We start from the raw sequence: 27,963 nt of genomic DNA, 5'->3' as shown, positions 1-27,963 counted from the left end.
AAGCATTTACCACTGCTGGAATGGCAAAACCTTCTCAAAACTGAAAAACTGGATTTTCTAGTAGGGACTTGTAAAGGTGATGATGGGAGGCAAAGGGTCTGAAAGAACCTTTTCTTGGGGGAAAGGCAGTGTTTTAGGGGACATTCAGTGAAGAATAGGAAGGTAAAATGAGGAGAAACCCAAGGAGAGTTTGGGAACTCTACGTCTACGTTTGCACATTGAGTGGAAAAGAAGGTGCCATGACTGGAACACAGCAATAGCTGGGATGAGTGGGGGAAGAGCCCACGTTTGCAGCATCCTGCGGTGTGTTGGGGCTGGCAGAGCAGGCAACAGAAAGCACCAGCTTCCTCCTGTGGGCAAGTGTTTTGTTCAGGGCCACTGTGCCTGATGGGTCACAGAGACGAAGCGGGAGGAACCCCTTCTTCTGCACACCCAGAGCTGGTGTCAGCACCCACCTTGAGATAGCTCCGGGCACAACGGCGCTGGCAGGAGAGGTGACACCTCCTCCAGCCCGGGGTGTGCAGCAGCTCCTCCTGCGAGAAAACCAGAGCTTGTGGGTGGGTGGATGGACCTTTAGCTGCGCCATATGATAGTTCTCATTAGTAAAGATGATATCAAACTTGGGCTGATTTTAGAGGTGTAGATAATAAGTTTGGCTTTTTTTTTTTTTTTTTTTTTCCCCTTTCAGAAATGTTGGAATGAAGCAGATTGGGCTTTCCTTTTGTCCATATAGGACAGTCACCTTCACCCTGCAAATGTCTGTCCGTATTCTGCCCTCCTGTGGAGGAAAGCGTTCGAGCTAGGCCAGTTTCACAATCTGAGATGAATATTCCTCACTGCCTGAATCTGTGCCATGAGCTGGGTGACAGAGTCCAATGAGACAACTGCCCCGGTATGGCAGGAACAAGTCCTGCAAAGACTCGTTCGATAGCGTGTCTAACAGCAAGATGTAAAATTCTATTTAAAAATTCAAGATTTTCAATTTCTCAGTTAAATTTGTATTTTCAATTTTAAGAAATTAAATGGAATTTATTTTGAAAGCAGAAAACAGTTCACTGGGTTGAACAACATGTTCACCTCAGATCTTTTTCAGAGGTTTGTCTGGCAGGAAAACCCAATCTCTTTAACTCCAACAAAACCGTTTAGCCTGTTTCTTTTGATTTGTCTATCAAACACGGCCAAATCGTGGCCAAGCAATACTAAAGTTTTAATTTGTGGGAGAAAAATCTGTTTGAGCTTGGCTTAGCTGCAGAGCGTGGTCTGGCCTACGGCCTGCTGGGGTGGCGAGTCCCCTCAGCAGTTTCGGTGTCCAGCCGCGGGGTAGGTTTAATGTCTGGATTCACACGTGCTTCACGGCCTTGGGCCCGCAAAAATCTAATCCCTCACGCATTATTTTGTATTCTCGCCCTCACAAATCACCGCGGATCGGTCCCTTCCGAGGACGGCGGGCTCCGCGGGCCCTGCCCGGGCCGGCTGCTGGCGCCTCAAGGCCCCCCGCTCCTGCCAGGCCTGGCTTTGGCCTGATCTCTCCCATCTGACCCCCCAGGCGCGGCCCGGCCGGGCCCTGCCCGGGGCCGCCGCGGCCCTTCGCCCCCCGCCGCCGGCAGCGCGGGAGGGCGCGCGCGGGCCGGAAGCGGCGCCGTCCCAGCGTCCCCCGCGCGCTCCCTCCTTCTGCTGCGGCGCCAGCGGCGGGACCGGGCGGGCGGCGCCGCGATCCGCGTCCATCCGCAGCCATGGCGATCCGCTACCCCATGGCCGTGGGCCTCAACAAGGGCTACAAGGTGACCAAGAACGTCTCCAAGCCCAGGCAGTGCCGCCGCCGCGGGGTGAGTATGGGGCGGGCGAGGGCCGGGCCCCGGGAGAGGCGCTGCCGGCAGCCGCCGCTCTGCGGCCCCTCGGGGGCCCGGTCACTCTCTCTCCGCCGCTCTGCGGCCCCGCCGGGGGTGCCGGGCGGGGGCCTGTCGCTCCTGGGGCGCGCACCGCGTTCTGCGGTCGTGTGCCCGGCGCCGCCGTCATCGCCGTCCCGCGGGGTGGAGGGAGGGCGTCTGGAAGGGATGGGCCGCGGTTGGTACCGGCCCGGGACCGTGGTTAGGGGGGTGCGGTGCCGCAGCTCGGTTCCTTCTCCGGCTGCCGAGGAGAGACGGGAAGGCGCTGACCCCGCGCACCGCCTGGTGATGGCGTGGCTGGGCTGGCTTGGCGGTGGGGGGCACTTGCAGGCTGCTGCTTTGCCGCCTAATCCGAGTCACAGAGTCATTCAGGTTGGAAAAGCCCCTCGGGATCATCGAGTCCAACCCTCAGCCCGACTCTACAAAGTTCTCCCCTACCCCACATCCCCCCACAGCTCATCCCAACGGCCCTGAAACCCCCCCAGGGATGGGGACTCCCCCTCCCTGGGCAGCCTGTTCCACTCTCTGACCACTCTTGCTGGGAAACATTTTCTCCTCCTGCCCAGCCTGACCCTCCCCTGTGGCAGTTTCCAGCCGTTCCCTCTTGTCCTGTCCCTGATCCCCTGGGAGCAGAGCCCAGCCCCAGCCTCTCCGCAATGTCCTGTCAGGAGCTGCAGAGAGGGATGAGGGCTCCCCTCAGCCTCCTCCTCCTCACACTGAACACTCCCAGCTCCTTCCCTGGCTCCTCACAGGATTTATTCTCCAGGCCCTTCACGAGAAGTCTTAACTGGAGCTGTAAAACTGACTACAGCAGCAGTTGTGTAGGGGTTGGATACATCTCTCTGGTCTGCAGAAGTCTGTCCTTTGTGGGTCTCGTCCACTCCTGGTCTCAGGGGTGCAAAGTGCTGTTTGGCCCTGAACTGCACTGACCGGGACTCAGAGAAAACCTGTGGGAAAGCAGAGTTTTAAGGGTTGAGAAAGCTGGAGATGTTACACACGGGGTGGGGGGTGGTGTTTAGGTCATGGGAAGTTATTAAAGTTTGTGAAGGTGGCTGTGAACTGGCTGGTTATAGGAGAACTGGTGTCTGTAATGGAAGAATAAAATGCATTTCAACCACAGGTTAAATTAATTTAGCAGCGTGTGGTGGTGTAACCCCAGCTGGTAACTAAGCCCCACCCAGCTGCTTGCTCACTTCCCCTGCACTGGGATGGGCGAGTGACTTGGAAGAGCAGAAGTGAGAAAACTCACGAGTTGAGATAATAAAGGCGGTTTAATTGGTGAAGCAAAAGCGATGCATGCAAGCCAGGCAAAACGGGGAATTTATTCACCACATCCCGGGTGGGTGTCAGCCATCTCCAGGAAAGCCAGGCTCCATCACACGAAATGGTGACTTGGAAAGACAAATGCCATCACTCGGAACGTCTGACCCCCTTTCCACCCCCTCCTTCCCCAGCGTGAGGTGCTGAGCACGATGTCATGTGGTTTGGGACATCCCCGGGGTCAGCTGTCCTGGCTGTGTCCCCTCCTGACTTGTGCACCCCCAGCCTGCTCCCTGCTGGGGTGAGAAGCAGAAAAGGTCTTGACTCTGTGTAAGCAGCGCTCAGCAATGATAAAACCATCCCTGTATTCTCTTGTTTTCAGCACAAATCCAAAACAAAGACCTGTACTATCTACTATGAAGAAAATTAACACTATCCCAGGCAAAACCAGCACGCAGTGACATAGAAAATAGACTGGGTGACTTCTGAAGTCCCTCCTACTCTGCTTCTCTTGGTAACAGCAACAGGTGTCCCCACCTCAAACTGCCCAATAATGACAAATACTGGGAGTTATCCAGGTGCAACAAATGTGTAACATGAGAGGTTAATGCATTTTGCATCTTTTATCCCACTTTGATTAAATGCTGTGTTTAGATGTGGTGTTTGGGACGTGTAGCAATGCAAACCTGGATACCTAATGGTCCTGCTTTTTTAGAAAATGTGGTTGCATGCAAATGTGCAAAATACCCAACACTGTGGCTAAAAGGAGAAGCGAGTAGCATGTCTCCTCGAGATCACTGTGCTGCACAGCACCTCCTGGGGATCGTCCTTCCTTGGGATGTGCCGATAGCAGAAGCAGGTTTTGGGGTCTTAGCCCAGAGTTTGCCACAACCCTCTGCAGTTCGTGGGTAAATCAGCACCTACATTCAACATACATTTTTCTTTTTTCCACCCCCCCGTTCCTATAGCGCCTGACCAAACACACGAAGTTTGTGCGAGACATGATCAGGGAAGTCTGTGGCTTTGCACCCTATGAGAGACGTGCTATGGAATTGCTGAAAGTTTCCAAAGATAAACGTGCTCTGAAGTTCATAAAGAAACGGGTAGGTCAATCCAACATCTTGGTGAGGATGTCAGAAACTCTGCTGTAGTTAACTTTGTTTTCTGCCCTTCCGTAGATATACTTTGCCTTTTAATGAATTATTTTTGCAGTTTGGGAAGTTACTGGTATAATCTGTGGGAGTGGAGGAAATGCTTCTTGGGTTGGGTGGGAGAGGGATGTAATTTGCCAGAAAGGCCCTGAGCTACAGGAATCCAGGCTTGCCTTGCTATTTTTGCATTATTTGCATATCTGGTGTGGGAAGGAGGAGGGTGATACTGATGGAGGTTGGGTACCAGTACCCAGGTGACTTGAAATGGGGTTTATTGAGAGCAGCCCTGTCAGCTGAACACAGCTTCCACCTTGCTGCAAGTACTACTGGGATGTGATAGCAAGTAGCTCCTGGCTGCCAGTTGAGGTGGATGGGGTTCAAGTCCATGGTTACCAGGACTTCACCCCTTGCCTTCTGAGTAAAGCAGTCTCCTGTGGCTGCCGGAAGCAGCGGGGAAGGGATGACTGCCCTGCTCTCTCCCCTGCAGGTTGGCACTCACATCCGGGCCAAGCGAAAGCGGGAAGAACTCAGCAACGTCCTGGCAGCCATGAGGAAAGCTGCTGCAAAGAAGGATTGAGTCGTACAGCGTGCAACTCAATAAAGTCCTTTCTCACAAAAAACAGTGTGGTGACTGTTGATGGAACATCTGCTTCAGCTGGTAGGAGTGGGGTGCTCCTGAGGGCCTGTGCTGACAGGGCCTGTGCTGACAGGGCCCTGAACTGCAGTAATCCGGAAATTGCATCACTATTTTATTTTACCTGCAGCTAGAGATGCTGGTACTGGCCTGTGATAAATTCTAGAGGGGAATCCTCCTCCTGCCCTCATAGAGGTAGCCTTTCAGGATGGGGAAGGCTCTGCAGTAGCTAAGGCTGTGATACCTTCCACCTCCCAGCCTGGCTTCAAACCTCGATGGTGGTAGAAGTCAGTGGACAAAACTTGCTGTAGAAATAGTAACAACTTTCCACTCCCTCCCTACAGCACTTCAGTCTGTTCCTTGTGCAGCTCTTCTTGCTCACACATTTCCCCTTGCATCCTCCATTCACACCCTACTTTCTGCGGTGCATTACCAAGTTGCAGTCACTTAGAGCTCCCTGAATTTCAGCACAATTTATTCATTCTCCACTAAGGGCTACCTTGCTGTGAGACAGGACAAGGGCTGTTCTTCCTGCAAAAGGAAATAATTTCAACTAGACTTTATGTAACTACAGTTCCCTATTTCAATCTGTTTTTTCTAGCATTTGCCACAAGATGAAGTACTCAAGTTCTCTGGCCCAAGCCTGTGTTTATTGATGTACAACAGTTATGCTAAGTTATTGAATTCCTTTTTCACTCAGTGAATATAACAGCTGCTGCAGTATCAAAGCCAGTCTCTGGTGGAATGCAGTGCTAACTGCTGATGCTGAGCACACTGCTCTTTTGTCCAGGCCTGCTCTCTCTTTAAGCCTGGCCTTGTATTGATGGTATTGAGCTGTGGTTTAATCTGAAGAACTGTGTCCACGGTGGCTGATAACATTCACATTTTTTAAGTAAAATTTCACAATTTTATTGTAAATACTTAACATGGATTATAATTCAATATTAAAGAGTGAGAAATACTTTATTCTAGCCAAGCCATAATTCATTCAGCAGCTGCGCAGCAGCGATAGCTCCATTGTCCCCAGGTCACCCCAGGTCCAGGTGGGCATTAAGGGACAGTTCACCTTCCAGCCATCAGGTTGTTGAAATCATCCTCCAGCAGAATCCATCTTTGAAAATGCTATATCAAATACCTCTCTGTAGTGCTCAACAAAATGCACTTCCAGTCCTTCTGTAATAAATCCAGCAAGGTCATAATAATCCTTTTTATTCTCTGATGGCAGAATGATGCAGGTGACACCTGCCCTCTTTGCCTGTGGGGAAAAAGAAGTTATGCAGTCTGTTGAGTCCTAGAAATCCAATCTACTGGAAACACACTCATTTTAGAAAGCAAGAACACAGTTACTTAGGAGCATGGTCTGTCTTTACTCTGGAGAGCAGCAAGGGCATTACAGATGTCACTAAGGATGGATCATGTTCTAGACCTCCCTAAGTCCCCAAAACACCAGTCCCACCATCTCAGCTGCAGGGACAGCTGAAGTGGGAGGTATTTTAGTAGAACTGTCAGCATATCAGGGGATTGTTAAGAACAATTTGTACTATTTTACAGTTTTAAAAGTCTGTTCTAACTTGGATGAGGATAAACCTCAAAATCAAAGGAAGAATTATGAACAGCTTACCAGACCAACCCACATCAATACATGTGACCCACAGCACCACTGTACAGAACCTTCTGAGAGGACATTGTGCCAGGAGGAGCACAGAAATTGGGGCCCCCTCATCGAGTGGCAGGTTGGTACCCACTCACTCCATGGTGATCCTCCATTTATTCCTGTGTGGCCACTCACAGACACCTCTAGCATACCTTAGTCCTCCTGAAGTGACTACCACAAAACAAAATGCAAAATTACCCCTTTTAAAGCCACACAGAGAAAAGGAATCACACTGCACAAGGCTGTAGCCCAAACAGATCTGGGGACAGAACACTGATGTGAAGCTCCAGGTCAACAGGCTACCAAGAGAGCTAATGCCATTCTTGAAGACAGAAAAATGGGGATGATACAGGGCTGATGTAGGCAGGAGCTGTGCAGAGTAAAGTATGGAGAGAGATTTGAATGGTTGAAAAAAATTCTGAAAACTGAAAAGGATTGAATCCAAAAAAGCAAGCACCACTATGAATCAATCCAGTGCTTGCAAGAGTGCTTCAGAGAACTCAGTCTATACAGCTTACTTAAAAAAATAAAAAGTAACTTGAACAGGGGAAAATGCAACACATCAGAAGTTCTTTCCATATAAACCACAAAACCATAGGGCTGAAATTTTAAGTCAGACAAATTCAAACTGGAACTGGGTGTGCTGGGTTCGCATAGCAGGGTTTTTGGTAGCAGGGGAGGAGGGGGCTACAGGAGTGCCCCCCTATAAGAAGCTTCTGCAAAGTTCCTCCCCTCTCCTGGCTCCAAGCTGAACCTGCCTGTGGCCAAGGCTGAGCCAAGCTGGGCGATGGTGGCTGCACCTCTGCCGTAATGTATTTAAGAAGGGAAACCTGAGAGGGGGGGTGGGGACTTCGAGGACAAGTTAAGAGAAGGACACGGGTGCAAACACGAGGTCACTGGAAGGAAGGAGGAGGAAGTGAGGACGGTGTGCTGGAGCTGAGAGCCCCCCTGTATCCCGTGGTGAGAGGGCAGGGCCACCCCCTGACACCCGTGGGCGTCACGGGAGGAGCAGAGATCCACCTGCAGCCTGTGGAGGAGCCCGCAGCGGAGCGGGCGGCTGCGCTAGGCCAGGACTACGTGGGAAGAGCAGCCCCTGCAGCTGTACTTCGGCACGGGGAGGTGCAACGCCTGGGGGTGACCCACGCCGGAGCATCTCGAAAAGAATCCATCCTGTGGGGAGGACTCAGCAGAGAGAGTGTGCAGTGAGAGGGGAACACGTAGAGCAGGGGGGAAAATGCAGAAGAGTGCTTCCCCCCGTCTGGAGGAAGAGGCAGCAGAGTGACTGCACCCCCCATCCCCTGCCCCTGCGCCACTGGGGGAGGAGGTAGGAATATCGGGAACAAAACTGAGCCTGGGAAGAAGGGAGGGGTGGGGGGAGGTTTTTTAAGATACAGTAAAGCTTCTTAGTATCCCATCCTGTCTGTTAAGTTATAAAATAACTGTAACATTATAGTTAGTGTTTTGAATCAAAGTGACATCCTTTGTCTTCCCCTAACGACCCGGGTTTTTGCCTGTGAGACCTTTAATGGGTGAGCGTCCCCTCCCTGTCCTTATCTCGATTCCTGAGCCTTTTGTTTCATTCTTCCTCCCTCCCAGCGCTGGGCCGGGGTGGGGGGTGGGAAAGGAGTGAGTAAACAGCTGCATGGTGCTCTGTTGCCCTCCAGGCTCAAAGCCCGCATTAGGGAACTGAGCCTTAACTTTAACGATGACACTTCATGGATACATTAAATCTACACCGGATGCCCCCCTTGAACAGGCACTTCAACCCAGCACAGATTATTGACCCATCCCAGTCTGTGGTAGCTGAACAGCTTTAACAGCCAGATGATACCTTCCACCCTTAATTCCACCAGTCTAGTAAGTAACTAGATCAACACAGATGCCCTGGCACAAAGCCTGGGGTCCCATCTCCTTCCTCACAGGCCAGATCCCCACGTTCTCCCAGCAGGGAATGCTGAATCCTTGCCTCTCCCACTACAGGGGCAATCACTCGGGCTGCCCCAGTCCCTGCTGAGCCCAAACCACAGATGATCCACAGAGACAAGGGAAGAGCTCTTACCGCAATAGTCTTCTCCTTGATTCCACCAACAGGAAGAATTTTTCCAGTTAATGACACCTCCCCAGTCATGGCCACATTCTGTCTCACGGGGCAATTCATGGCCAGCGATAGCAAAGCTGTCACTATCGTACACCCTGCACTTGGTCCGTCCTTTGGTGTTGCTCCCTGTTAAAAAAAAACCACAACCCCCCTGCCTTTAGCTCATTCAAATAGTGGCAAAGCCAGGCAACACCTCTGTTGTTGCTGTTTTAACATGGCTCCGGTTTCACAGAGTCTCACTCAGGTTTTTGTGAAAGTGTCACTGACGGAATCCTGCTATTTGAACTGGCCGATCTATTAACAATCGGGTCAGTCCTCACCTTATTCAGGAGGAATAATCCATGAGTCTACAAGCTGGTTTCTGGCCTGATGCCACCGTAATACTCATCAGGCTCAGGACTTTGAATAAGTACAGTAACAGGAGCAAAAAACCAGAGCACAGGTGCTTTGAAGGTTTGTGTTGACCTAAGCCAACCATGGAAACAACTATCAGTGGTCAGCATCACAAGGGAAGAGAGCATCAAGAGACACAAAATAGTGGAGGACAATACTGAAAAATCATTCAAGGCAGAAAAGATCATTTGGTTTAGAAAGCCCAACAAAATCCAGGCCTAAACTAGTGACACTCTGGATTTATTGGAGATGAAACAGATCCCTGAGGTAAGAGCAGAAGAAATGCATGTTTGAGAGGGAGTAGAGACAATGTCTGCTGTTTTCTGATCCTCCAGAAAACAAACACACAAGTTACAGCCAAGTACCTGGACAGACAGAGCAAGCTGCAACAAGGACTGTGGACGAGGTTAAAGCATGCAATAGTTCAGAAGCAAAGCTTGGACATAGTCAGAGCACAAAATCTGTCTTTAGTGTAACAGGCTTGGGCAGGTGCTTTACAGTGCATGAGCCCATCTGAGCCCTGTGTGATTTTATTTCCAGTCCCAGACACTAGAAGAGCGCAGTCACCGCCATTATATGGACTAGGAACCATGGCGGAGACCAAGAGTAATATTTTCAATTATGTGTAAAGGACCTTCATGAAGGCCTGGTAACACAGAGACCTAACTTTTGGTTTCCTTGTAGCCACATACAAGCTTTTATCCAAAATACTTATCTCTGTGCCACGGTTTCCTCACCTGCACAACAGGGTCAACAGCTACACCAAAAGTCTAAGGATTCCTTACAGTATTATCCAAGCCCCTGTATTCTCACCACATCCTTGCTGCAGAAAGGAACAGAAACATTGCTCCTACGAACGCTTTCACAGGATCCCGAGGAAAATGTCTTCTTTTCTAGGTTTTACTGCTAAAAAGGTGGCATTCTGCACCACACAGGGACAAACAAAGTGCTTTCCAGCCTCATGTCTAGGGGAGCAAACCAGCCTAGCGGCTGTGCATGCCCTGGGAATTCTGCATCAATTTACCTCTGGCACATGCAAGTGGATATGGGAAGACACGAGAAAGTCATTGTTGGGGTCCTTCTGCATCAGAAAGGCTCTTGCAAATGTGTAAGCTATTTTAGCACTCTCTTTCATTACATCTCCCAGTTGCCCTGTTACTTCAAGGGACCCATCCTTGTTCTCCTTGTCTTTGGGTCGCTTCAGAGATGTTTCAACAAACAGAGTGGAACCTCCTAAGAAAGAAAAGAAAAAACAACACCCTGAGAAAATTTAAAGGAAAAATCAAACCATGTTTTGGTGATGCAGACGCAGTGTCAGGAACTTGGAACTGGGGCTCTGTATCAGAGACACTTGTTCTTGGGTAAGGAGCAGTTGAAACCTATCTCCAAATCCCTTCAGGAAGGCTAGCTAGAAAGCTCAACAATGCTGCACTGACAGTCTCCACTGCTTCTTTAGACTTCACACTCCACCAATACAGACACAACCCCTATTTAGTGGAAACAATCAGTTCTTATAATGGCTTCAGGCTCTTTTTAGCCAAAAAGTAAGATGATCTCATACCATAGCACACCTCTAGCCAGTTCAGCTTCCCAGTATTGGACATCTACTTACCTTCTCCACTGTAATGATCTTTTCCCTCTTAACTACTTCAGCAGTATGCAGAGGTCATATCCTTTGCTATGTGCTCTATTTCCATCCCGTGGTGCACATAAGCCCCCAAGTTACTAGGAGAGTAATCCACTGAATGGTAACTAGCCAAGTGCACCCACCCCAACGGAGCGGTGGAATACCTGTATCTGCCCTTGACATTGAAAGCCAGGTCAGTGGTGTGACATCACTGAAGAGATGCAGCATGAAGAGAGAGGGGGGGGATGCAGCACGGAGGGAGAGATACAGCATGCCTCAGCTGGGCTGCAAGTCAGAATGGCACCTCCCGCTTTTAGGGAAGCAGACAAGGTCTTGTCCTCTCTGAAAAGGCTTGTGCTTTTTAGTCACTGCTGTTCCTAACGTATGTGGTTCATACGGGATATGGAGCATAAAGAGAAAGCATGCTGGCCTGAAGCTAAGATGAGCCTGAGTTAGGGAGTAAGAAAGGCTCCCTTCTTCATGGAAGTAGTCAGGATCTAAAAGACCACAGAAGTTGATTTTACTGGTGCCAATAGAACAACTTCTCCAGTGAAGGCATCTCAGTTTGACTATCACATTCAATTTCTGAAAACTATAAAGAAATGTAGACATAATGACAAAAGGAATTTTGTCTCACCCATAGCTGTCCAGGCCAGACCCATCACCACTCCCGGAGGAGTGGTTTCATACATGCGTTCCACAGTGAAGATGGGCTTTCCTACAAAGTCCTGCAGGTTTTCAGGTGTTACTTGGACCATCTCTGCTTCTCCACTCACAATTTTATAGGCAGATTTCCTCAATACCTGAGTGAGACAGTAATTTGTTTCTGTAGAAAAAGCTGAGAAGGCTGAAGCACAGTAACAACAGTTACAAACCTTTCCCTCACCTTTTCTACTTGTTTCTGTAGATTCCTCACCCCACTCTCTCTGCAGTACTGCTTGATGAGAACAGTCAGGACATCTGATGTGATTTTGGCTTTGTTTTCATCCAAGCCACACAGAATTCGTGCCTGAGGGACCAAGTACCTCTGAAAGAAATAATCCCCCACACCCTTCTGGTTAGGATTTGTGACAAAAGCCTGGTGGTTCCAATTCACTCAACTTCATTCTGCTGTTAGCTCAGTGCCATTTTTTGGAGTCCACAGCCTATGGAGTTACTTTAATTGGGTGTTCAAATTAGAGGAACTCTGTCCAAAATGCCACGTAACCTAATTTTTTTGGACACAGTTGGATGTAAATACGTAAGCCTGAATCTGCCAAAAACGTTTTATCAGGTGTAATTCACAGCACATCAGTGGTTTCTCTTACCTCTGCAATTGCAAGTTTCTCTTCTGCTACGTATCCTGACACATTGATCACTTCCATTCTATCCCGCAGTGGCTCTGGAATGGTTTCTGTTACATTGGCAGTACAAATAAAAAGTACCTGGAAGTATTACAAGATCCTATTAAGCATTTTCATTATCCTGCTGCTTTACTCCAAGCAATAGTTCCTCAGTTCTGTGTCTCTCTGTCTGAAAGGCTGGAGCAAGATCATTTCTGTGAAATCTAGTTTTCATTACAGAAAAAGTTTGGGATTTTAGAACTGTGTAGTAGGATGTTCCCTACCCTCAAAATAAATGTTTAGAAAATGTTTAAAAACACATACAGCACAAACTGGGAAATCAAGAATGGTCCGATATGGACCAGGAAACCATTTGCCAAGGGAGATCTAGCTCTCACTTCTAACTTATCTTATATTAACCTTCTACAGAGTTAGCACAGAAGTGACTGAATTATGTGTTTATGTGAATTTCTAATCCACCAATTCTGCAATTAACGTAACAGTCTGCAATGAAGTGCAACAGTGTGCAACGACAACCAATTTCAAAAGCTTGACAGCAGCATGAGGCAATCTCATTTAATAGCAACTCTGCTAATCACTGCATAGAAGAAAAACTCCTGCCTTTTCTGGCTGAGACCACACATCTTTGTGTCCCTAGCTCTACAGGGAGTTCGGGCTACAGGACATATGCTGGTGATCGTGTTATCTTAAGTATGTACAGACACTTTGGTTCAAGCCAGCTCCTTCACAGACAGCCCTGTACCACTTGTGTCTCAATCCCATCTGTCTGACTTTCCAACCGATTCCATCAGCATCTTTTCATGGACACACCTCTGCATTCACACATTCCAGCTCCACCACCTCTGCAGAAGAGAGAAATACCTTTGATAAATCCACAGGAACATCAAGGTAGTGATCCAAGAAGTTAGAGTTCTGTTCTGGGTCCAACAGCTCTAGAAGGGCTGAGGATGGATCCCCTTGATATCCTCTTCCTATTTTATCCACCTATGGGAGAAATACTTAAATGCTCCAAGAACTTTCCCACCACAATAAATTCTAACACAAAGATTCATTCAAGGCTCCATCTGAAAATCTTCATGTGTTTGTTCATGAACAGCCACTACCAGTCTATCAGTTTTCTGTGTATTCACCCAAGTCCCTATGATCCTACTGCAGGAACTCATGACACATCTGAAAAGACATGGGCTTTTACAGTGTTGTAGAGAAGCACTATGAAGTCTCAGGGAGCGTGCATACAGTCAAAAGTGAGTTATTGAGGATTAATGGGCTACTCCTCATTAAGCTAAGCTATAGTCACAGACCAGAATACTTATTCTACAGTGGGAGGTCTACAGGGTTCTGCTGCCTTTTATACCTTTTCACTAACATGTAAGCTAAGAGGCTCTCCTTACTCTGCCCAAGGTTCAAAGTACCTACACACAAACATTCATCACAGCTCTGCTAGCGACTCTTTGCTGCTTTCACAGAATCACTGGCTGATTGAGGCTGGTAGGGCCTTCTCGAGGTCATCTTGCCCAACCCCCCTGCTCAAGCAGGGCCCCCTAGAGCTGGCCGCCCAGAACCACATCCATGGTTGTCACCTCTTTCAGCATTGTTAATGTCCTCGGGAGGAGAGGTCACAAGAGGGCCGCTCTCCACTGCTTTTTCTCCCTAAAGAGTAGCATTAACTAGATGGACATAATGCATTTTGCTACTGTGGCTCTTCACCACCACCACTTAAACGCCATGACCCACAGGTTTAAAAACCTTTTAAATCAAGATACTCATTGGTTATGTTATACAGGTTACACTACCCAGTTTCTTGGTCCCCCATACCATCCCCAAGACATCTGCTGTTGGTCTTCCCCAGGCATGGCACCCAAGGAGGCCAGGAGGCCTTTAGTCTATTCTGAACACCTGCCACCACATCCTGTCCTTGTTTGCTTTTTCACAAGGCAGCAGGCTGGTAGCCTTGACTCATTCTCAGATCAGATCACAAATTGACTACAAGCATCTTACTCCTTATAGTCTTGCTGAGAGAGTCACTAATAATCACATGGGCAACAGTGGTTCATGCACAGTGAGGTACCCACACCGAGGCAGGGAACACATGAGCTACTGAAGCCTCTGAATATCCAGCCAGGTCCATTAGGATCCTCATGATCCAAACAGCTGCAATTTAATGAGAAGGTCAACTTTAATATTTCAGTTGTGAAGTCTGTTAGAGAAAGAGAAAAAACACAAGGTATCCCTAACACTCAAAAGAACTTGAGCACCCAGCCTCATTTCAATAAAAAAACCTGGGATTTTTAAGAGAGTTACTGCTTCACCTTTCCTGTTGGGGTCAAGAATTGATACATGTTTTTAAAAGCAAAAACCAGAAGAAACACCAGATACATCACCTCATCAATCAGCACGAGTGGATTCTCTGTCTTGGTCTTTTTCAGACACTGGATGATTTTTCCTGGCATTGCTCCAACATACGTCCTCCTGTTTTACCAGAGACTGTATTTAGGGAACCATTGTAAAGTACAGCACACATCACACAACACAGCGTGTAGCTGATGGAACAGGTATATCCTGCTGGAAAACAAGTCTGTATTTCTTTCACATCTATCAAAAGCACTCTCCATCACCATACTAAGCACCAAGATCCACCTAGTCTGTTTCTAATAGAAATCAGACAAGAATTTTGTCAGAATACTCCCAGACTGCAGTTTTTATTTTTAATTTTAACCACTTTTAATTTAAGAGGGAATCAAAGAGCTAAGGCTGAGAACAGAGATGTTTTAATAGTGACTTCCTGGGTTTTGGGTAACATAAAAGAGTATCTTATTCCCTCCCTCGATAGGGACAAAAAAAGAAAGATCAGTGTAAATCAAAAGGTACACTTGAAGGAACAAACTTCAAACAGCAAAACACAACCTTTCTCCTAGAGGGAACTGGTGTCCAAGAACATGCAGAAGCAGAGTGAATCCCAAGAGGCACAAAGCAGAGAACATCCTGAAAAGTTTATGAAATATTTCTCTCTGCTTTGGTATCATACAGGGCAGCACCTCACAGGTTCAATTCACACTGCAGAACAGCTACTCTTCCTAGTTTGAAAACACTGCTGGTTTTCTTTTCAGGTGTATAAGGAAGGAAAATAAACCCATGGCAGGGTCAGATCTGCTGGTTTTTGGATTCAGGTCTTCTTGTTCTCTCCATGAATATTCTTGGTCCCAATTTTTCCTCACGCAGCACCTCTCTCCTTGTTATTCAGAAACCAAGTCTCAACCACACCTGAACACATGAATGACCCTGTTCATGTCACTACTCCCCAGTGCTGGCATTTATAGACAGACACAAACCAGCATTTGGCAACAGCCCAATGCTTTTGGGTGGCTCACACAGCTTTTCAAAAATCTCTCATGATCCTACACAGGAAACAGAGAGTGACTGAACTTAGAGACACAAATACAATTATGTTCCAAACTCCACCCTTCGCTATCCTGCTCACCTCTTCCTATATCCCAACTCCTGGCAGCCAGGGTTGGCAGAACAGAGATGAAAGTCACACACGTTGTCCAACTCCAGTTAGGTTCCTATTTTGACAACATGAGTAAAAATTGCTGGATTGAGAAACTGCTCAAGTTACACTGACCTGTGTCCTTTTATTTCTGCTACATCAGTCATCCCTCCGACACTGAAGCGGAAGTACTCTCTGTTTAGGGCTCTGGCAATGGAGCGGGCAATGCTGGTTTTGCCAACCCCAGGGGGGCCATAAAAACACAGAATTTTTCCCTGGGTGGATCCTCGCAGCTGGCTGACTGCTATAAATTCCTGCAGAACAGATGAACCACCAGTAGTGAACTGAGGGCAACTGCAGCAACACCAAAACATATTTGTTATCAAGTCAAGTAATGACTAGAAAATGAGCATCATACACAAAATTGGTCATCAGAGGAGCTGGGGAGGGCAAGGAGAGAAGCTAAGCAAGGGTACTGGTGCATCTCTTTTCCCCCTGGTTATTTACACACTTCATTGTCCCTGGGTTTCATGCTCTGTACTCATCTCCCCAGGAGAAGCAGTCTCCACTGTCTTGGAGTGGAAAGACAGACTTGTAGTTCTTCTCCCAGCTTCCCTAGTTCTCACCTGAGTCTCTCAAGCTACACAGGATCATCTCCTACTGTACCTCTTCTTTGCTAAGTTAAACTTGCATCTTTTCAGACTCCTATGCTAGGCAACCCTTAAGTAACACTCAGCAGTTGAGAAATCAAAAGATCACAGTTCAGAACTAAAGTCTCAACTGCTCACATGCTTACGGTGGAGAAATCACTGTGCAAGTGGGCAGAGAGATGTGGTTCCCCTGGAACAAGCCAGTTATTTAGCAAAGATGAGCCTTGATCTCTTCCCCCTACAGCACTGAACTCCACAGCAGTACTATGCAAAGACAATAGCACCAATGTGATTAAGGCTCAAACCTGTGTAGGTATTTCTCAGTACCTTAAAATCATCGGCTTTGCTTGCATTGCTACACCTGAGGAATCTCCTCTGTGTGGAATTAATCACATCAGTAATCAAAGCCACAGACCTATATGATGCAACTTAATCTGGTTTTGTATAAAGGCTGGGCCTAGTCAGCATGAATAGTGCTGACAAGCAACAGAAGAGACTAATACTCAAAAGGTGTTACGTGCCTGCAAGTGTGCGACAACAGGCTTACCATAAATCATTAAAAATAATAAATCTGATAGTGGGATTTAGTCACAAGTCTTGGGCATTACTAGGAAAAGCCCCCTTTGGCTGTCAGTGATTGAGATACATCACAACCTTTATCTTTTTCTAGAAGAAACTGGAACACAGCAATTGAATCAAAGCAAAATCCCAGGATGTCTAAGAATTTACTATTCATTATATATAATGACATCATACTGTTAGCTTAGGAGATGCCTTTATACCTTCTATGCACAACAGTTACTGAGGTGGCTGGAGCACCATCTGGGCTGTCCCCAAGGTAACACAAAGCTCTGCTATAAACAGCATGTGGGAACAATAAGAGACACAGCTTTACTACACTCTTTGGAAGGAAATGGTCAAGTTGAAGGGTAGCTACACTCAACAGCTTCACCAACTCTGCTAAGCTCTCACCACAATTTGTTACTGCAAAGTCAGGATCTGCACCTGTCTCCCCTCCACTGGGCACCTTCCTGCACTTGCTCAGTACGATACAAATCCTGCCAGCACTGCGATTATCTTTCACAGCTTGAATGTGTTGGCTGGCTACACGGAGGAGCCTGTTCCTGCCCCCTGGAAAGGAAGGCAGTTCTCACAGCAAGTTGTTGAAGTTGTTGCAACTTGCTGCAGGTATCTACTCTTATATAAAAGAGCTTCCCTAACTACAGCAAGTGCAGGCAGGACATCCCCAGGCAAAAGTGACAGAAGTTGTGGAACAACACAACACTGAGAACTACCCTGCCTGGTTATGAGGGCTGCATTGCAGACTATAAACCCTTCAGCATCCAACACAACTCTGGGATAGGTACAGGTTGTGAGGCAAACATGCATCTTCGCTAGCTTCCCTCCATTAATTTCAGAGTTATGAGTAGAGGCTCAGTGTGTTTTGGAAAGACAGTAGGTTTGCCAGTCAAGCAGAACCATTTTAATAGTCTTTGAACAAACTGATTAAAATCCAGAGACTGCTTTCCTTGGACACTTATTCACTCACTCAGCATTAAGAAGCAGAAGAGCGTATTGTGGTTTGAAATCAAAATAAGACCTTCATTGCCACAAGTAATTAAACACACTAACTGATCACCAGAACATTCTGTTATTTCATGGAGCATTCTGTTTGATCCATGAGCTGAAATCTGAAACACATCCAAAATGCCTGATGCTAAGCAGAGTGTGAAATGGGACACACTGCCTATTCCTGCCTTACCAGAATTCGCTTCTTGACGTCATCCATTCCATAATGATCCTCCTCCAGAACAGCTTGGGCTCTGGTCAGCTCCAGGTTCTCCTCACTACACTTACCCCATGGGATGGATGTCAGCCAGTCCAAGTAGTTCCGTGTAACACTGACAGAAACACAGAAATGCAGGTGATTTGACAACAACCAGCTCATGCCTTCCTCCATCACCTTCCAAAATAACCTCGTCCAGAACAAGTGGGATTTAAACTACTCAGAGAAAGGAGACTATGAAAAGAACATAATTATCTGGGCAGTCATTGATAAACTTTTGTTATGGTCTTCATTCCCCTGTCAAAGACAAGGAACCTCCAACACACCATGCAAAGGTGTAGATTTTTGCACACAAATTCCCTGTGTGATTCTATGGTGTGGGGCTGGTTCCTGCCTGAAGACAAGAGGATTGTTTGTAAGCTCTGCACTACTGTCAACTGTTTGAATCAGGTCACGAGACTTTGCAATTCCAACCCTGCCCAACACTTCAGGGACCACCTCAGGTAGTTCAGCCAATGTCATGACTTAGCAACTAGCTTCTCTTCTCTAATGAAAACACCGACGTACAAGAGAGAAGAGCCAAAATTAAGGGCTGAAGGAATCACTGCACATTTCCTGAGGGGGAATGAACTTCACAGTTCTTATCCACAGCATTAGGCTGCAAGAGAAGACCTAAACCGATCAAAATAGGTAAACTACAGTAAAACATAGGAGATTGGGATAACAGTCCTATAGCCAGGATGTGATCATATGCTACATTCAGGGAAAACAACTATGACAAAAAGAGAAAAGAAACACTTAAGGTAAGAGCTTCACAGAATTATACTGATTTCTCTCATTCTCCCAACTAGCCCTGACAGCAGAGGACACAGCCGTGCACTCACTTGAATTCTGAGGAGTGATTATCCAGCAAGCCCAACTTGTTCAACTCTTCATCAATCACATCCATGACGTGTTTTGGCACTACCAGCTCTTTTAGACGCTCACGGAATTTCTCTTCTATAGCATCCTTGTCCTCTTTTTCCAGACCTAGCTCTTTCTTAATGATCTTCAACTGCTCTTGGAGAAGGTATTTGCGATGTGTTTGCTTGATCTTCTCCTCAACCTAGACAAAGCAACAAATGCAGTAACTATTCTGGTCCTGGTACAACCCATCAAACATCAAATGCTTCCGAATACTTCTCAGTTACGACCTTCTCAGCAACTGAAAATACTACTCAGAAATCATCTGCAGCATGTCCTAATATAAAAAGCAACTGTGCTACCCTCCAGCTCCCTCCACATCTTAGTGGCCTCCACTGGCCACAATTCAGTGCTTCAACATTTTCTTTATGCTGGGGAGACCAAAAGCTGGTTAGAGTAAGCCAGATGTGATCTCCACAGTGCCAAATAGAAGGAAATAACCACTTCTCTCAATCCGCTGCTACACAAATAAAAATAGAGCCCAGTATGCAGTTGGCCTTCCTTGCCACAAGGCCAGACTGCTAATTTATGGCCAGCTCATCAGGGCCTCAAAGTCCTTTCCTGAAAAGCTAGTTTCTATCCAGTTGGCACCCAGACTGTCCTGTTGCACAGGGTTATTCCAACTCAGGTGTGGGACTATGAATTTTTCTTTGGTAAACTTGAGGAGGCTCTTACTGACTCCCTGAGGGACATCACTAGTAGCTAGCTGCCACTTAGACTTTATCGTCTTGATCACAATCTCTTCTGCCCATTAGTCTAGCCAATTTTTTCACCCACCCTGTACTACATCCTTCCAGTCTGTAACATCCCAATTTGGTCATAAGAAAACTATGGCTAGCCACAACAAAACTTTGCTAATGTCAAGGTATACAATAGTCATTGTTCTCCCTTTGTGCAATAGGCCCTCTTATCAGAGAAGACAATCGGGCTGATGCAGCACAGTTTGCTCTTAGAAAATCCCTTCTGGCTCTTCTGTATCATATCCTCCTTCATTTGCCTGTACAGGGCTTCCAGGAGGATTTTCCCCATAATCTTCCCCGGGGCTGAGGTCAAGCTGACATGTCTGTAGTCTCCCTGATTCTCTTTCTTGAACATAGGCATGGGATTTACCTTCTCCCACTTACCAGAAACCTCCCCAGTCACCACAGTGTTTTAAAGATGATTGAGACAACAAAATAATGACACTGATAAGCCCTCTCAGCATCCTTGGGAGCATCCCATCTGGTCCCACAGACCTCACTCATGCAATTTACTTAAGAAGTCTGCAACAGTTCCCACCCTGGTCCAAAAGCATTCTGCACTTAACACGAATTTTAAAAGCCCCAATTATTGGGAGCTAATAAACCTAGAAACTTTTGACTCAGACACAAATCCTTGTACTTCATGTACTAAGTTACCATTTTGATACAGTTACTGTATTCTGATTAAAACTTCTAACAGCCAGGAACTACTGCAGTTCACATTGGTTAGCAGAGGGTCTTTTAAAATAACACTGTGCTATTTACACCCTTATGTGCTACATACACCACTACGTGCTGTATTTATGCACAGATGCTTGGTTAACTGCAGTTCCCTAGGATTTACCTGTTTGCATGAATTTACAACTTGGACACAATTGAAGAGCAGATGCTGTAGCCTCACATCTTGTTACTTTTACAATGTGCATGAAAAATCGCATTTCTAACTGAAGAATATTAAATCTTAACTCTAAAATAACCTCCATTTAGAGTGTGTACCATTGTCTTACTTTAAAATTCTTCACTGGCCGTGCTTAGCATCACAGTGGTGGACATGATATAAATACATACAAGGTATCTGTTAACTGAAAAACTTACCTCCCTTCCAAGACGCTGCTGAAGTTTGCTCAGCTCATATTCCTTCTTTAGAAGAGAAAGGGCTTTGTAAAGTCGCTTGGGAATCTAGAAAAGTAGAGAAAACAAAATGAGTTTTCAGACACAATACTCTTTCAACTCCCAGTGAGAAAGGGAGAATAAAAGGCTCCAACAGGTTGTCTGGGAGAACTCTTCAGCACCTGCAGATGTGGAAAGATGAACTGTGTAGCAATTCCACAGCACGCAACCAATGCGTGAAAGAAATTATTTGCCACCAGAAATGCAGAGCATCCAGCCTTTCCCTTAAGGCAAGTTATTAATGACTTAATATTCAACATGAACCTAGTCACTGATACTAATCTATCATCAAACACAACACTCAAGTCCCCTCTGTACTGAGTCTGGTAAAGAAACCATGACATACAACAGATGTATTTTTGATTCAGTTAGCACAGCTTTAGTTAAAAGCTTCATCTTACACTCGTTTCTTCCAAGATGTCTTGAAGTTCTTGCGACTCTGCCCCTGTAAGTGCTGCACCCATGTCACTCAGATAGATGGGGTTATCTACCACACGTTGGCCAGCCTGCATCATCTGAAGTACGGACTCTCTGAAAAAAATGGTAATAAAACCCAAAATGCTCTGTAAACTTTTACATTCATAAGGGAGTATCCTTATAGAGTTATTTACTTGTTATGATAGAGAAAAAAAATGAAACATAGTTCAGTTTCAGAGCAAAGCAATTTTTCTGAATTTGCCTAAGCCAATACTCAGTAACAAACACATAAATCACTTGATAAAAGGAATGATTGCTGATAAATAAAACCAAATATATAAAATGTTCTCTGAACAATTAGGCAAAATTTCTGTGTGCCAGTACCCTAAGGCTCTCTTATGCCCATATTACATACATCAGACTGTGATACTTACTGCAGTGAGCTGCACTTAGACCCAGATCACCTACCATAGGACTTACCGTCCTACTTTGTATCCAAGTTTCACACCAGGTTTCCAAAATTTCCCCTCTGTTCCCAACAAAGCTTACATCCCAAACCAAAATTCTAGGTGATGATTCAGCAAGTATCTCTTCTTCACGACAGGAAAAGGACAAGTGGAACAGAAAATCTCAGTGTACTCCAGCCTGAGAGCATCCTGTTCCCAAAGCAGGGCAGCATGGGAAACGCTTACCGGTACAAAGGGTTCAAGGCAATGATGTCCCGAATTGTTTTGACAATTTCTGCAGTAAGTGCCTACAAACACAACAAAAATTTAATCAACAAAAAGACTGGGAAAGAACAGACAAGGCCTCAGTACAAACATGGCATTCCCCAACCTCTCCAGCACAGAAATACAGCCCTGGCCACCCCTGTGCAGCAGTGTGCTGTCGTGGTACCTGGTGGGGGGGCCATTACTCCTCCCAGGAGGCAAGGACAGGCCAGAAGGGCTATAGGCTGGCTCCCTGCATGGAAAACTCAACTGGTTCTTGGCCATAAGTATGAATGATCAGGTTGACCACTCAAGTCACTTTGGAGCAAAGATTCAGTTTGGTAGAGGATATTATAGATTTAAGCACAGCCCAACCTCCTCATTCAGCAACTTTTTGAAGTGACCAGTTCTAAGGAATTGAGCTGTTGTAATGAAAAAAATCATTATTTTCATATAATCTCCTCATGCAGTGACTGTGAGAAGGAGGAACAGGTTTCTGAAGCCTGAAATTACAGCCCCATTTTAGAACTCTTCCTTTAAAGCAAGAAATATAGGTGCAAATCTACAGGACAAGTCCAGGCTTGTACAATTAATTCACTCACTTTAACCTCTTCTGTGATCTGAAAATCTTCATGAACCACGTTCTCTACTTCTACCATGAGAACTTCCTGGGAGGAAGCAGCTACAGGATCTAGTACCACTTCGACAGCTTGGTCCTTTGCACCAGGCTCCTCTTCAGTCTCTTTCTTAGAGCGCTTCTGTTTCCTTCTAATCTTCTGTTTGTTCTCAGGCTCCTCAGGCTCAACTTCTAGTTGCTTGTTTATACGAATCCTGAAAGCCAAAAGAAACCATCTACAATCAATTCCCCTGTTATATGTTATTTCAGCTCTTCAGTGTGGAAAGGAAAGAGACTAAGTCACATCCCGAGTAAACTGAAATGTCAAGCTTTGACAAAGGTGATTGATGGTATGTGTTTTGGTTTTTTTAAAAGCAAAAATACCAGCTTGAATTAGTTTGAGAGATTTTCTTTTCACCATTACTAAATCTTGCTCTACTTGTCAAAGAAACTGCTAAACTTCAGCTTAATGAATTATTGCTTGCATCACATTACAATTTACATGAGCACGACATGCACTGGCTCTTCCTTTTTGCAGCTAAGCTGTCACATCTGTAATAGTACACAGAATATTGGGGCTGGAGCACCAGAGCATTATCAGGATACGCTGTGGTAACAAAGGAAAAGCTTGCCATACACAATTTGTGCATAAGAATGCATATGCGTGGTGAAAACCATAAAGGGATATATCAATTTATAAAGAAGTCTGGTGAGATGCACTGGAAGTACAAGTAATTACCGTCGGTGTCCCATGACTATCATACGCAGCTTGTCTCCAAGGTCCTGCATTTCATGAATCTGTACAAAAGTTCCCATCTGGTAGATCTCATTCAGATCCTCCACCACATCAGACTCATTGCTATTGAGGAAAAAAATTGAAGTAGATATTCAGAATCTTGAGAAAGAAGGTACGATTGAAAAAGAAAGAAACAATCACGGTTGCAAAACTTTAAACTGGACTCAGGAGCAAAGACACTTCACTTTATCTCCACTGTTACCACCACACAGCTCCTTTCCAAATCACCCAGTCACCTGGATGGTTCGTCTCCCTCCCAAATACCCAAACAATAACAGCCTTTGATAGACTCCAGCTCCTAGCAGTGCTGTGGTGGCAGTGAAAACTGTCATAGTAAGATGATGGTCCAAGCCTATACATAATTTCTGTAATACTATCCAAGGCAGGTAATTTCAGATTACAGCTTTTAGTGTAAATGCAGCCCGGTCATGGAAATAGCTTATTTTAAAATTTTTAAAAAGATCAAGAGAAACTACTTACTTATCATCCTTTTTAAGAAAAACACCAGCATAAGGCTGGGCAAGACGAACTTTTCTTCTCAGCAGCTCAACCAGCTTCTTATTTTTTACCTAGAACAGCAATAGGTAAGAAGTCAGAGGTGGATTTTCTGTAAACTCTGCACCCTCTGTGTGTAAGGCCAGGCACAGTGAAACCCTACGACTGCATTACGAAGCCTAATCTCAGATTTTTCTAGTTTTTTCCCCCTCATTAGGGGACAGTCATATAAAAGTGGAAGAATACGAGAGAAACATGAAATTTGAGTATTTAAAACAAGTCACTGAGCTCATAAGACAAGTTTGAAGGCAGAGGGAGTGTAGGGAGAGGTGCTCAGAAGATCTCGCAATGTATGGAAAGAACAGGGAACTAAAGACCTCACGATGTACGGAAAGGCGTACATAAAGCAACTGTGCAGTTAATAAATTGAACAAATAGCAACCACCATATTGGCATTTGTGCTTTTGTTCCTGCGAAGGTTTTAACCTCCTGCAAGGGTTAGCTGTGATCTGAACGCCGCATTTCTGTGGCTTGGCAGGCAGAAAAAGACAGGTAATACCTTACCACAACAGGGGAGAAACCAGGCCTAATCTATAGGAGTCTTATGAGCAAGAAACCTCTCAGTCACTTGAACAACACTTTTATGTAAGAGTTTCTGTTGCTGTCACTGTTCCCTGCCCCTTCCCGTACATCCCAGCTTTCCACTCCTACTGGGAGCTAATCCAATATTCCCCATCAATTGTCTGAACTCTGCCCACCCACCTTAGTTTAAATCCTCTTCTCCAAAGCGCCCTCTGTTCAACTGCTCTCCTCACCCACCAGCCTACTTGAGTCCCTGCCAGTATTTCTTCCTGGTTCACTTTCTTACTCCCCTCTGCTCTCTGAATGCCACACAGCTGCCCCTGGCAGATCTCTCAGCACCACTGTAACTGTTATCACAGCAGGCTGGACTGAGTGACAGAGAAAATACCTCCTTGTGAATTCTGCTGTTGCATGAATCACAGAATCGTCTAGGTCGGAAAAGCCCTTGAAGCTCCTCCAGCCCAACCATGACCCTCCCCCTGACCGTTCCCAACTCCCCCAGATCCCTCAGCGCTGGCTCAGCCCGACTCTTCAACCCCCCCAGGGATCCCGGGGACTCCCCCCCTGCCCTGGGCAGCCCATTCCAACGCCCAACAGCCCCTTCTGCACAGAAATCCTTCCTCAGAGCCAGCCTGACCCTGCCCTGGGCAGCTTGAGGCCATTCCCTCGGGGCCTGGCGCTGGGGCCTTGGCTCCAGAGACTCATCCCCCCTCTCTGCCCCCTCCCGGCAGGGAGTTGCAGAGGGCCAGGAGGTCTCCCCTCAGCCTCCTCTTCTCCAGACTGAACCCCCCCAGTTCCCCCAGCCGCTCCCCAGCAGACCTGTGCTCCAGACCCTGCCCCAGCTCCGTTGCCCTTCTCTGGCCACGCTCGAGTCATTCAATGGCCTTTTTGGGGTGAGGGGCCCAACACTGAACCCACTCATCGAGGGGCGGCCTCAGCAGTGCCGAGCCCAGGGCTCAGATCCCTTCCCTGTCCCTGCTGGCCACGCCAGTGCTGACACAAGCCAGGATGCCATTGGCCTTCTTGGCCCCCTGGGCACACTCTGGCTCATTCTCAACCCCCCCAGGCCCCTCTCTGGCAGCTCTCCAGCCACCCCTCCCCCAGCCTGTAGCCCTGCTGGGGGTTGTTGTGGCCCAAGGGCAGAACTCGGGCATTGGCCTTATTGAAACTCATAGACAGCGAAGTCACACTGCTGACCACTGAGTGTTCTTTCAAAGTGATGGCTGTAAGCAGCATTGCTCAACGCTTCTGACAATAAACTGCGTGGTCTTGAAAGAGGAGAGTGAGCGATACCACCATTGTTGGCCAATTCTCATCTTGGCATACCTATTTTAATTTTGCACAATATCTAGCAACAATATGCTTGCCAGTGTCACAGACATTAACTGAAAGAAAAAAATTGACAATTACAGGAAGAAGAAAATTAAGAATTCCATATTCACTGTAGAGACCTTCACATCGTCAGGAAATAAAAGCATTAAATGGCAGCTCAATGTGTTCATAGGATAAGAGAGCATTTCAGTTATCTTAATGTAAGGCACTGTTGACCTATGCATTAAAATTGATTGTAATAATATATAATCTTCTCCTTCCCCCAACACATCTATAAAGACACTAAAAATTGCACATATTAGATCTGGACCTGCAGGAAAATACTATAGTAGAAATAATGTTATAAGGAAGACTACAGGAACAGAAAAATATTGATTCAGTGCTTGTTACATTCACTCCAAAATCAGACTGGTAAAATACTAGTGCCTTTCAGGAGGCTAAAGTATTTCTGGCCTGTGAACTTGTCACATATCAGATATCAAATTTATGGCTCTTAAAACATATATATAAGGGTGCAGAGGAGCAAGTTCACACTCTGAAGTTTTAAGCCTACCATCCCCATGTCTCGGCACCCTCGCCCACCACAGCACTGTTGCTCTACACTGAATTTTTACTTTCTTCTTGCAGCTCCCAGTTTGCTGCCTTCACAAATATTGTCGGTGGTGCTGTGACACAAACACCAAGGACACGTTTGCTTAATCTTCAGCAAAAGAACACGGAGAAGACAGCAAACTCTGGAAGACTTTCTGTGTACACCACTGACCCTCCCCCTTCGAAGCAGCGTCACTGACTCTGATGCAACAGCTCTGAAACCCAGAGCCCGTGACCATCCCGAAAGAATCCACTATTCGGATATGGCCAGGCTATGTGGTTAGAAATAAACATTAAGAAGCAGAAGGCCACGGAGCATTACGCACCTTGCCACCCTCCTCAGTACTCTACGATTAAATCTCTAGCCACAAAGAGCGCGGCTTTGAGGACATAAGCACCCCTGGTATTACCAGAAACTGGGAGCCAGGCTGGGGCCCAGTTACACCGCCCGCCAGAACCCCCCGACTGACAGCCCGCCGTGCCCGCCCCACTGAGGGCTCTCGGCCACGGCCAGGAGAAGGCAAACGCGGCTGCACACCCGCCCCGGGGCCGTCGCCCGCCCCACGGCCCCGGCCCCGGCCCCGGCAGGGTCCCCGCGGGCGGCCCGGCCTCGGCGGCCCCTCACCTCGATGATCTTGATGAAGCGCGGGAACACGGGGTTGCGCGTCACGGCGATGAGAGGGACGTTGGGGAAATGCTCCGGGACGAGCAGCGGCGTCAGCGCCGTCATGACCGGCCCAGCCCCGCCAGCGTCCCCCCCGCCGCCGCCGCTCCCGTCCTCGCCGCCGCCGCCGCCGCCCTCCAGCGCGTCGCCCCCCGCCAGACCTCCGGGGCTCCGCTGGTGCCATCGCGGGCCAGTGCTAAAGGCGGCGCGGGTCGGCGGCGGCGCGGAGCCCGGCGGGGCCGCGGAGGAGGCGGGCGCGGAGCAGGCGGCCGCCAAAAGACGGCGCCGCGCGGGCCCCAGCAGCGCCGGCCGCCAGCGCCCGCAGAGCCGCAAGCAGCGGGCGGCCGCCATGCTGCCGGCGCGCGCCGCACGACACTTCCGCCCCCGCCCCGCCCCGCCCCGCCCCGTTGCGCAGGCGCAGGGAGCGCCCGGCCCGCCCGGCCCAGGGGCGCGTGGAGCCGCGCACGTCGGAGCCCAGCGTGGGGCCGCGGGTTCGCGCCCCGGCCCCGGCCCCTTCCGTGCGGGAGCGCCGCGGGGGCTGGGGGGTGTCCGAGGAGAAGGGCGGCAGCCGGCACTCTGCGCTCTCCTGGCGTCAGGCTGCCCAGGGCAGGGTCAGGCTGGCTCTGAGGAAGGATTTCTGTGCAGAAGGGGCTGTTGGGCGTTGGAATGGGCTGCCCAGGGCAGGGGGGAGTCCCCGGGATCCCTGTGGGGGTTGAAGAGTCGGGCTGAGCCAGCGCTGAGGGATCTGGGGGAGTTGGGAACGGTCAGGGGGAGGGTCATGGTTGGGCTGGAGGAGCCTCAAGGGCTTTTCCAACCTTGGGGTGGATTTCCTAGGTGGAAGTGTGTGCTGTGTGCTGCCTGTGAAGTAAGCCTTGTGCAGCTGTGCCAGTTTACGGACATATGCAAACGACGGCATCA

The 27,963-nt window shown here is 47.6% G+C and overlaps 2 protein-coding genes across 2 annotated transcripts; one reads left to right on the top strand and one right to left on the bottom strand.

Moving 5' to 3' along the window:
• Nucleotides 1–1,649: 1,649 nt before the first annotated feature.
• Nucleotides 1,650–4,917, top strand: RPL36 (ribosomal protein L36). Its single transcript, XM_074928286.1, has 3 exons — nucleotides 1,650–1,826; nucleotides 4,115–4,249; nucleotides 4,785–4,917. Exons 1-3 carry the CDS (start codon nucleotides 1,734–1,736, stop codon nucleotides 4,872–4,874), a joined length of 318 nt encoding a protein of 105 aa, XP_074784387.1. The 5' UTR covers nucleotides 1,650–1,733; the 3' UTR covers nucleotides 4,875–4,917.
• A 642-nt stretch (nucleotides 4,918–5,559) lies between these two features.
• Nucleotides 5,560–27,348, bottom strand: LONP1 (lon peptidase 1, mitochondrial). Its single transcript, XM_074928249.1, has 18 exons — nucleotides 27,007–27,348; nucleotides 23,862–23,950; nucleotides 23,325–23,444; nucleotides 22,572–22,800; nucleotides 21,952–22,013; nucleotides 21,244–21,373; nucleotides 20,768–20,851; nucleotides 18,854–19,074; nucleotides 17,946–18,084; nucleotides 15,669–15,847; nucleotides 14,428–14,515; nucleotides 12,908–13,030; nucleotides 12,011–12,127; nucleotides 11,590–11,730; nucleotides 11,341–11,506; nucleotides 10,101–10,309; nucleotides 8,645–8,809; nucleotides 5,560–6,186 (listed from the first exon to the last, which is right to left on the bottom strand). The coding sequence occupies exons 1-18, from the start codon at nucleotides 27,109–27,111 to the stop codon at nucleotides 6,022–6,024; spliced, it is 2,532 nt and encodes an 843-aa protein (XP_074784350.1). The 5' UTR covers nucleotides 27,112–27,348; the 3' UTR covers nucleotides 5,560–6,021.
• Between the last annotated feature and the right edge of the window lie 615 nt (nucleotides 27,349–27,963).

The sequence above is a fragment of the Athene noctua genome, chromosome 27 (assembly GCF_965140245.1).
Source record: "Athene noctua chromosome 27, bAthNoc1.hap1.1, whole genome shotgun sequence".
NCBI classification, from domain to species: Eukaryota; Metazoa; Chordata; class Aves; order Strigiformes; family Strigidae; genus Athene; species Athene noctua.
The sequence above is the reverse complement of the archived record's forward strand: the minus strand, read 5'-3'. Positions and strand labels throughout refer to the sequence as shown.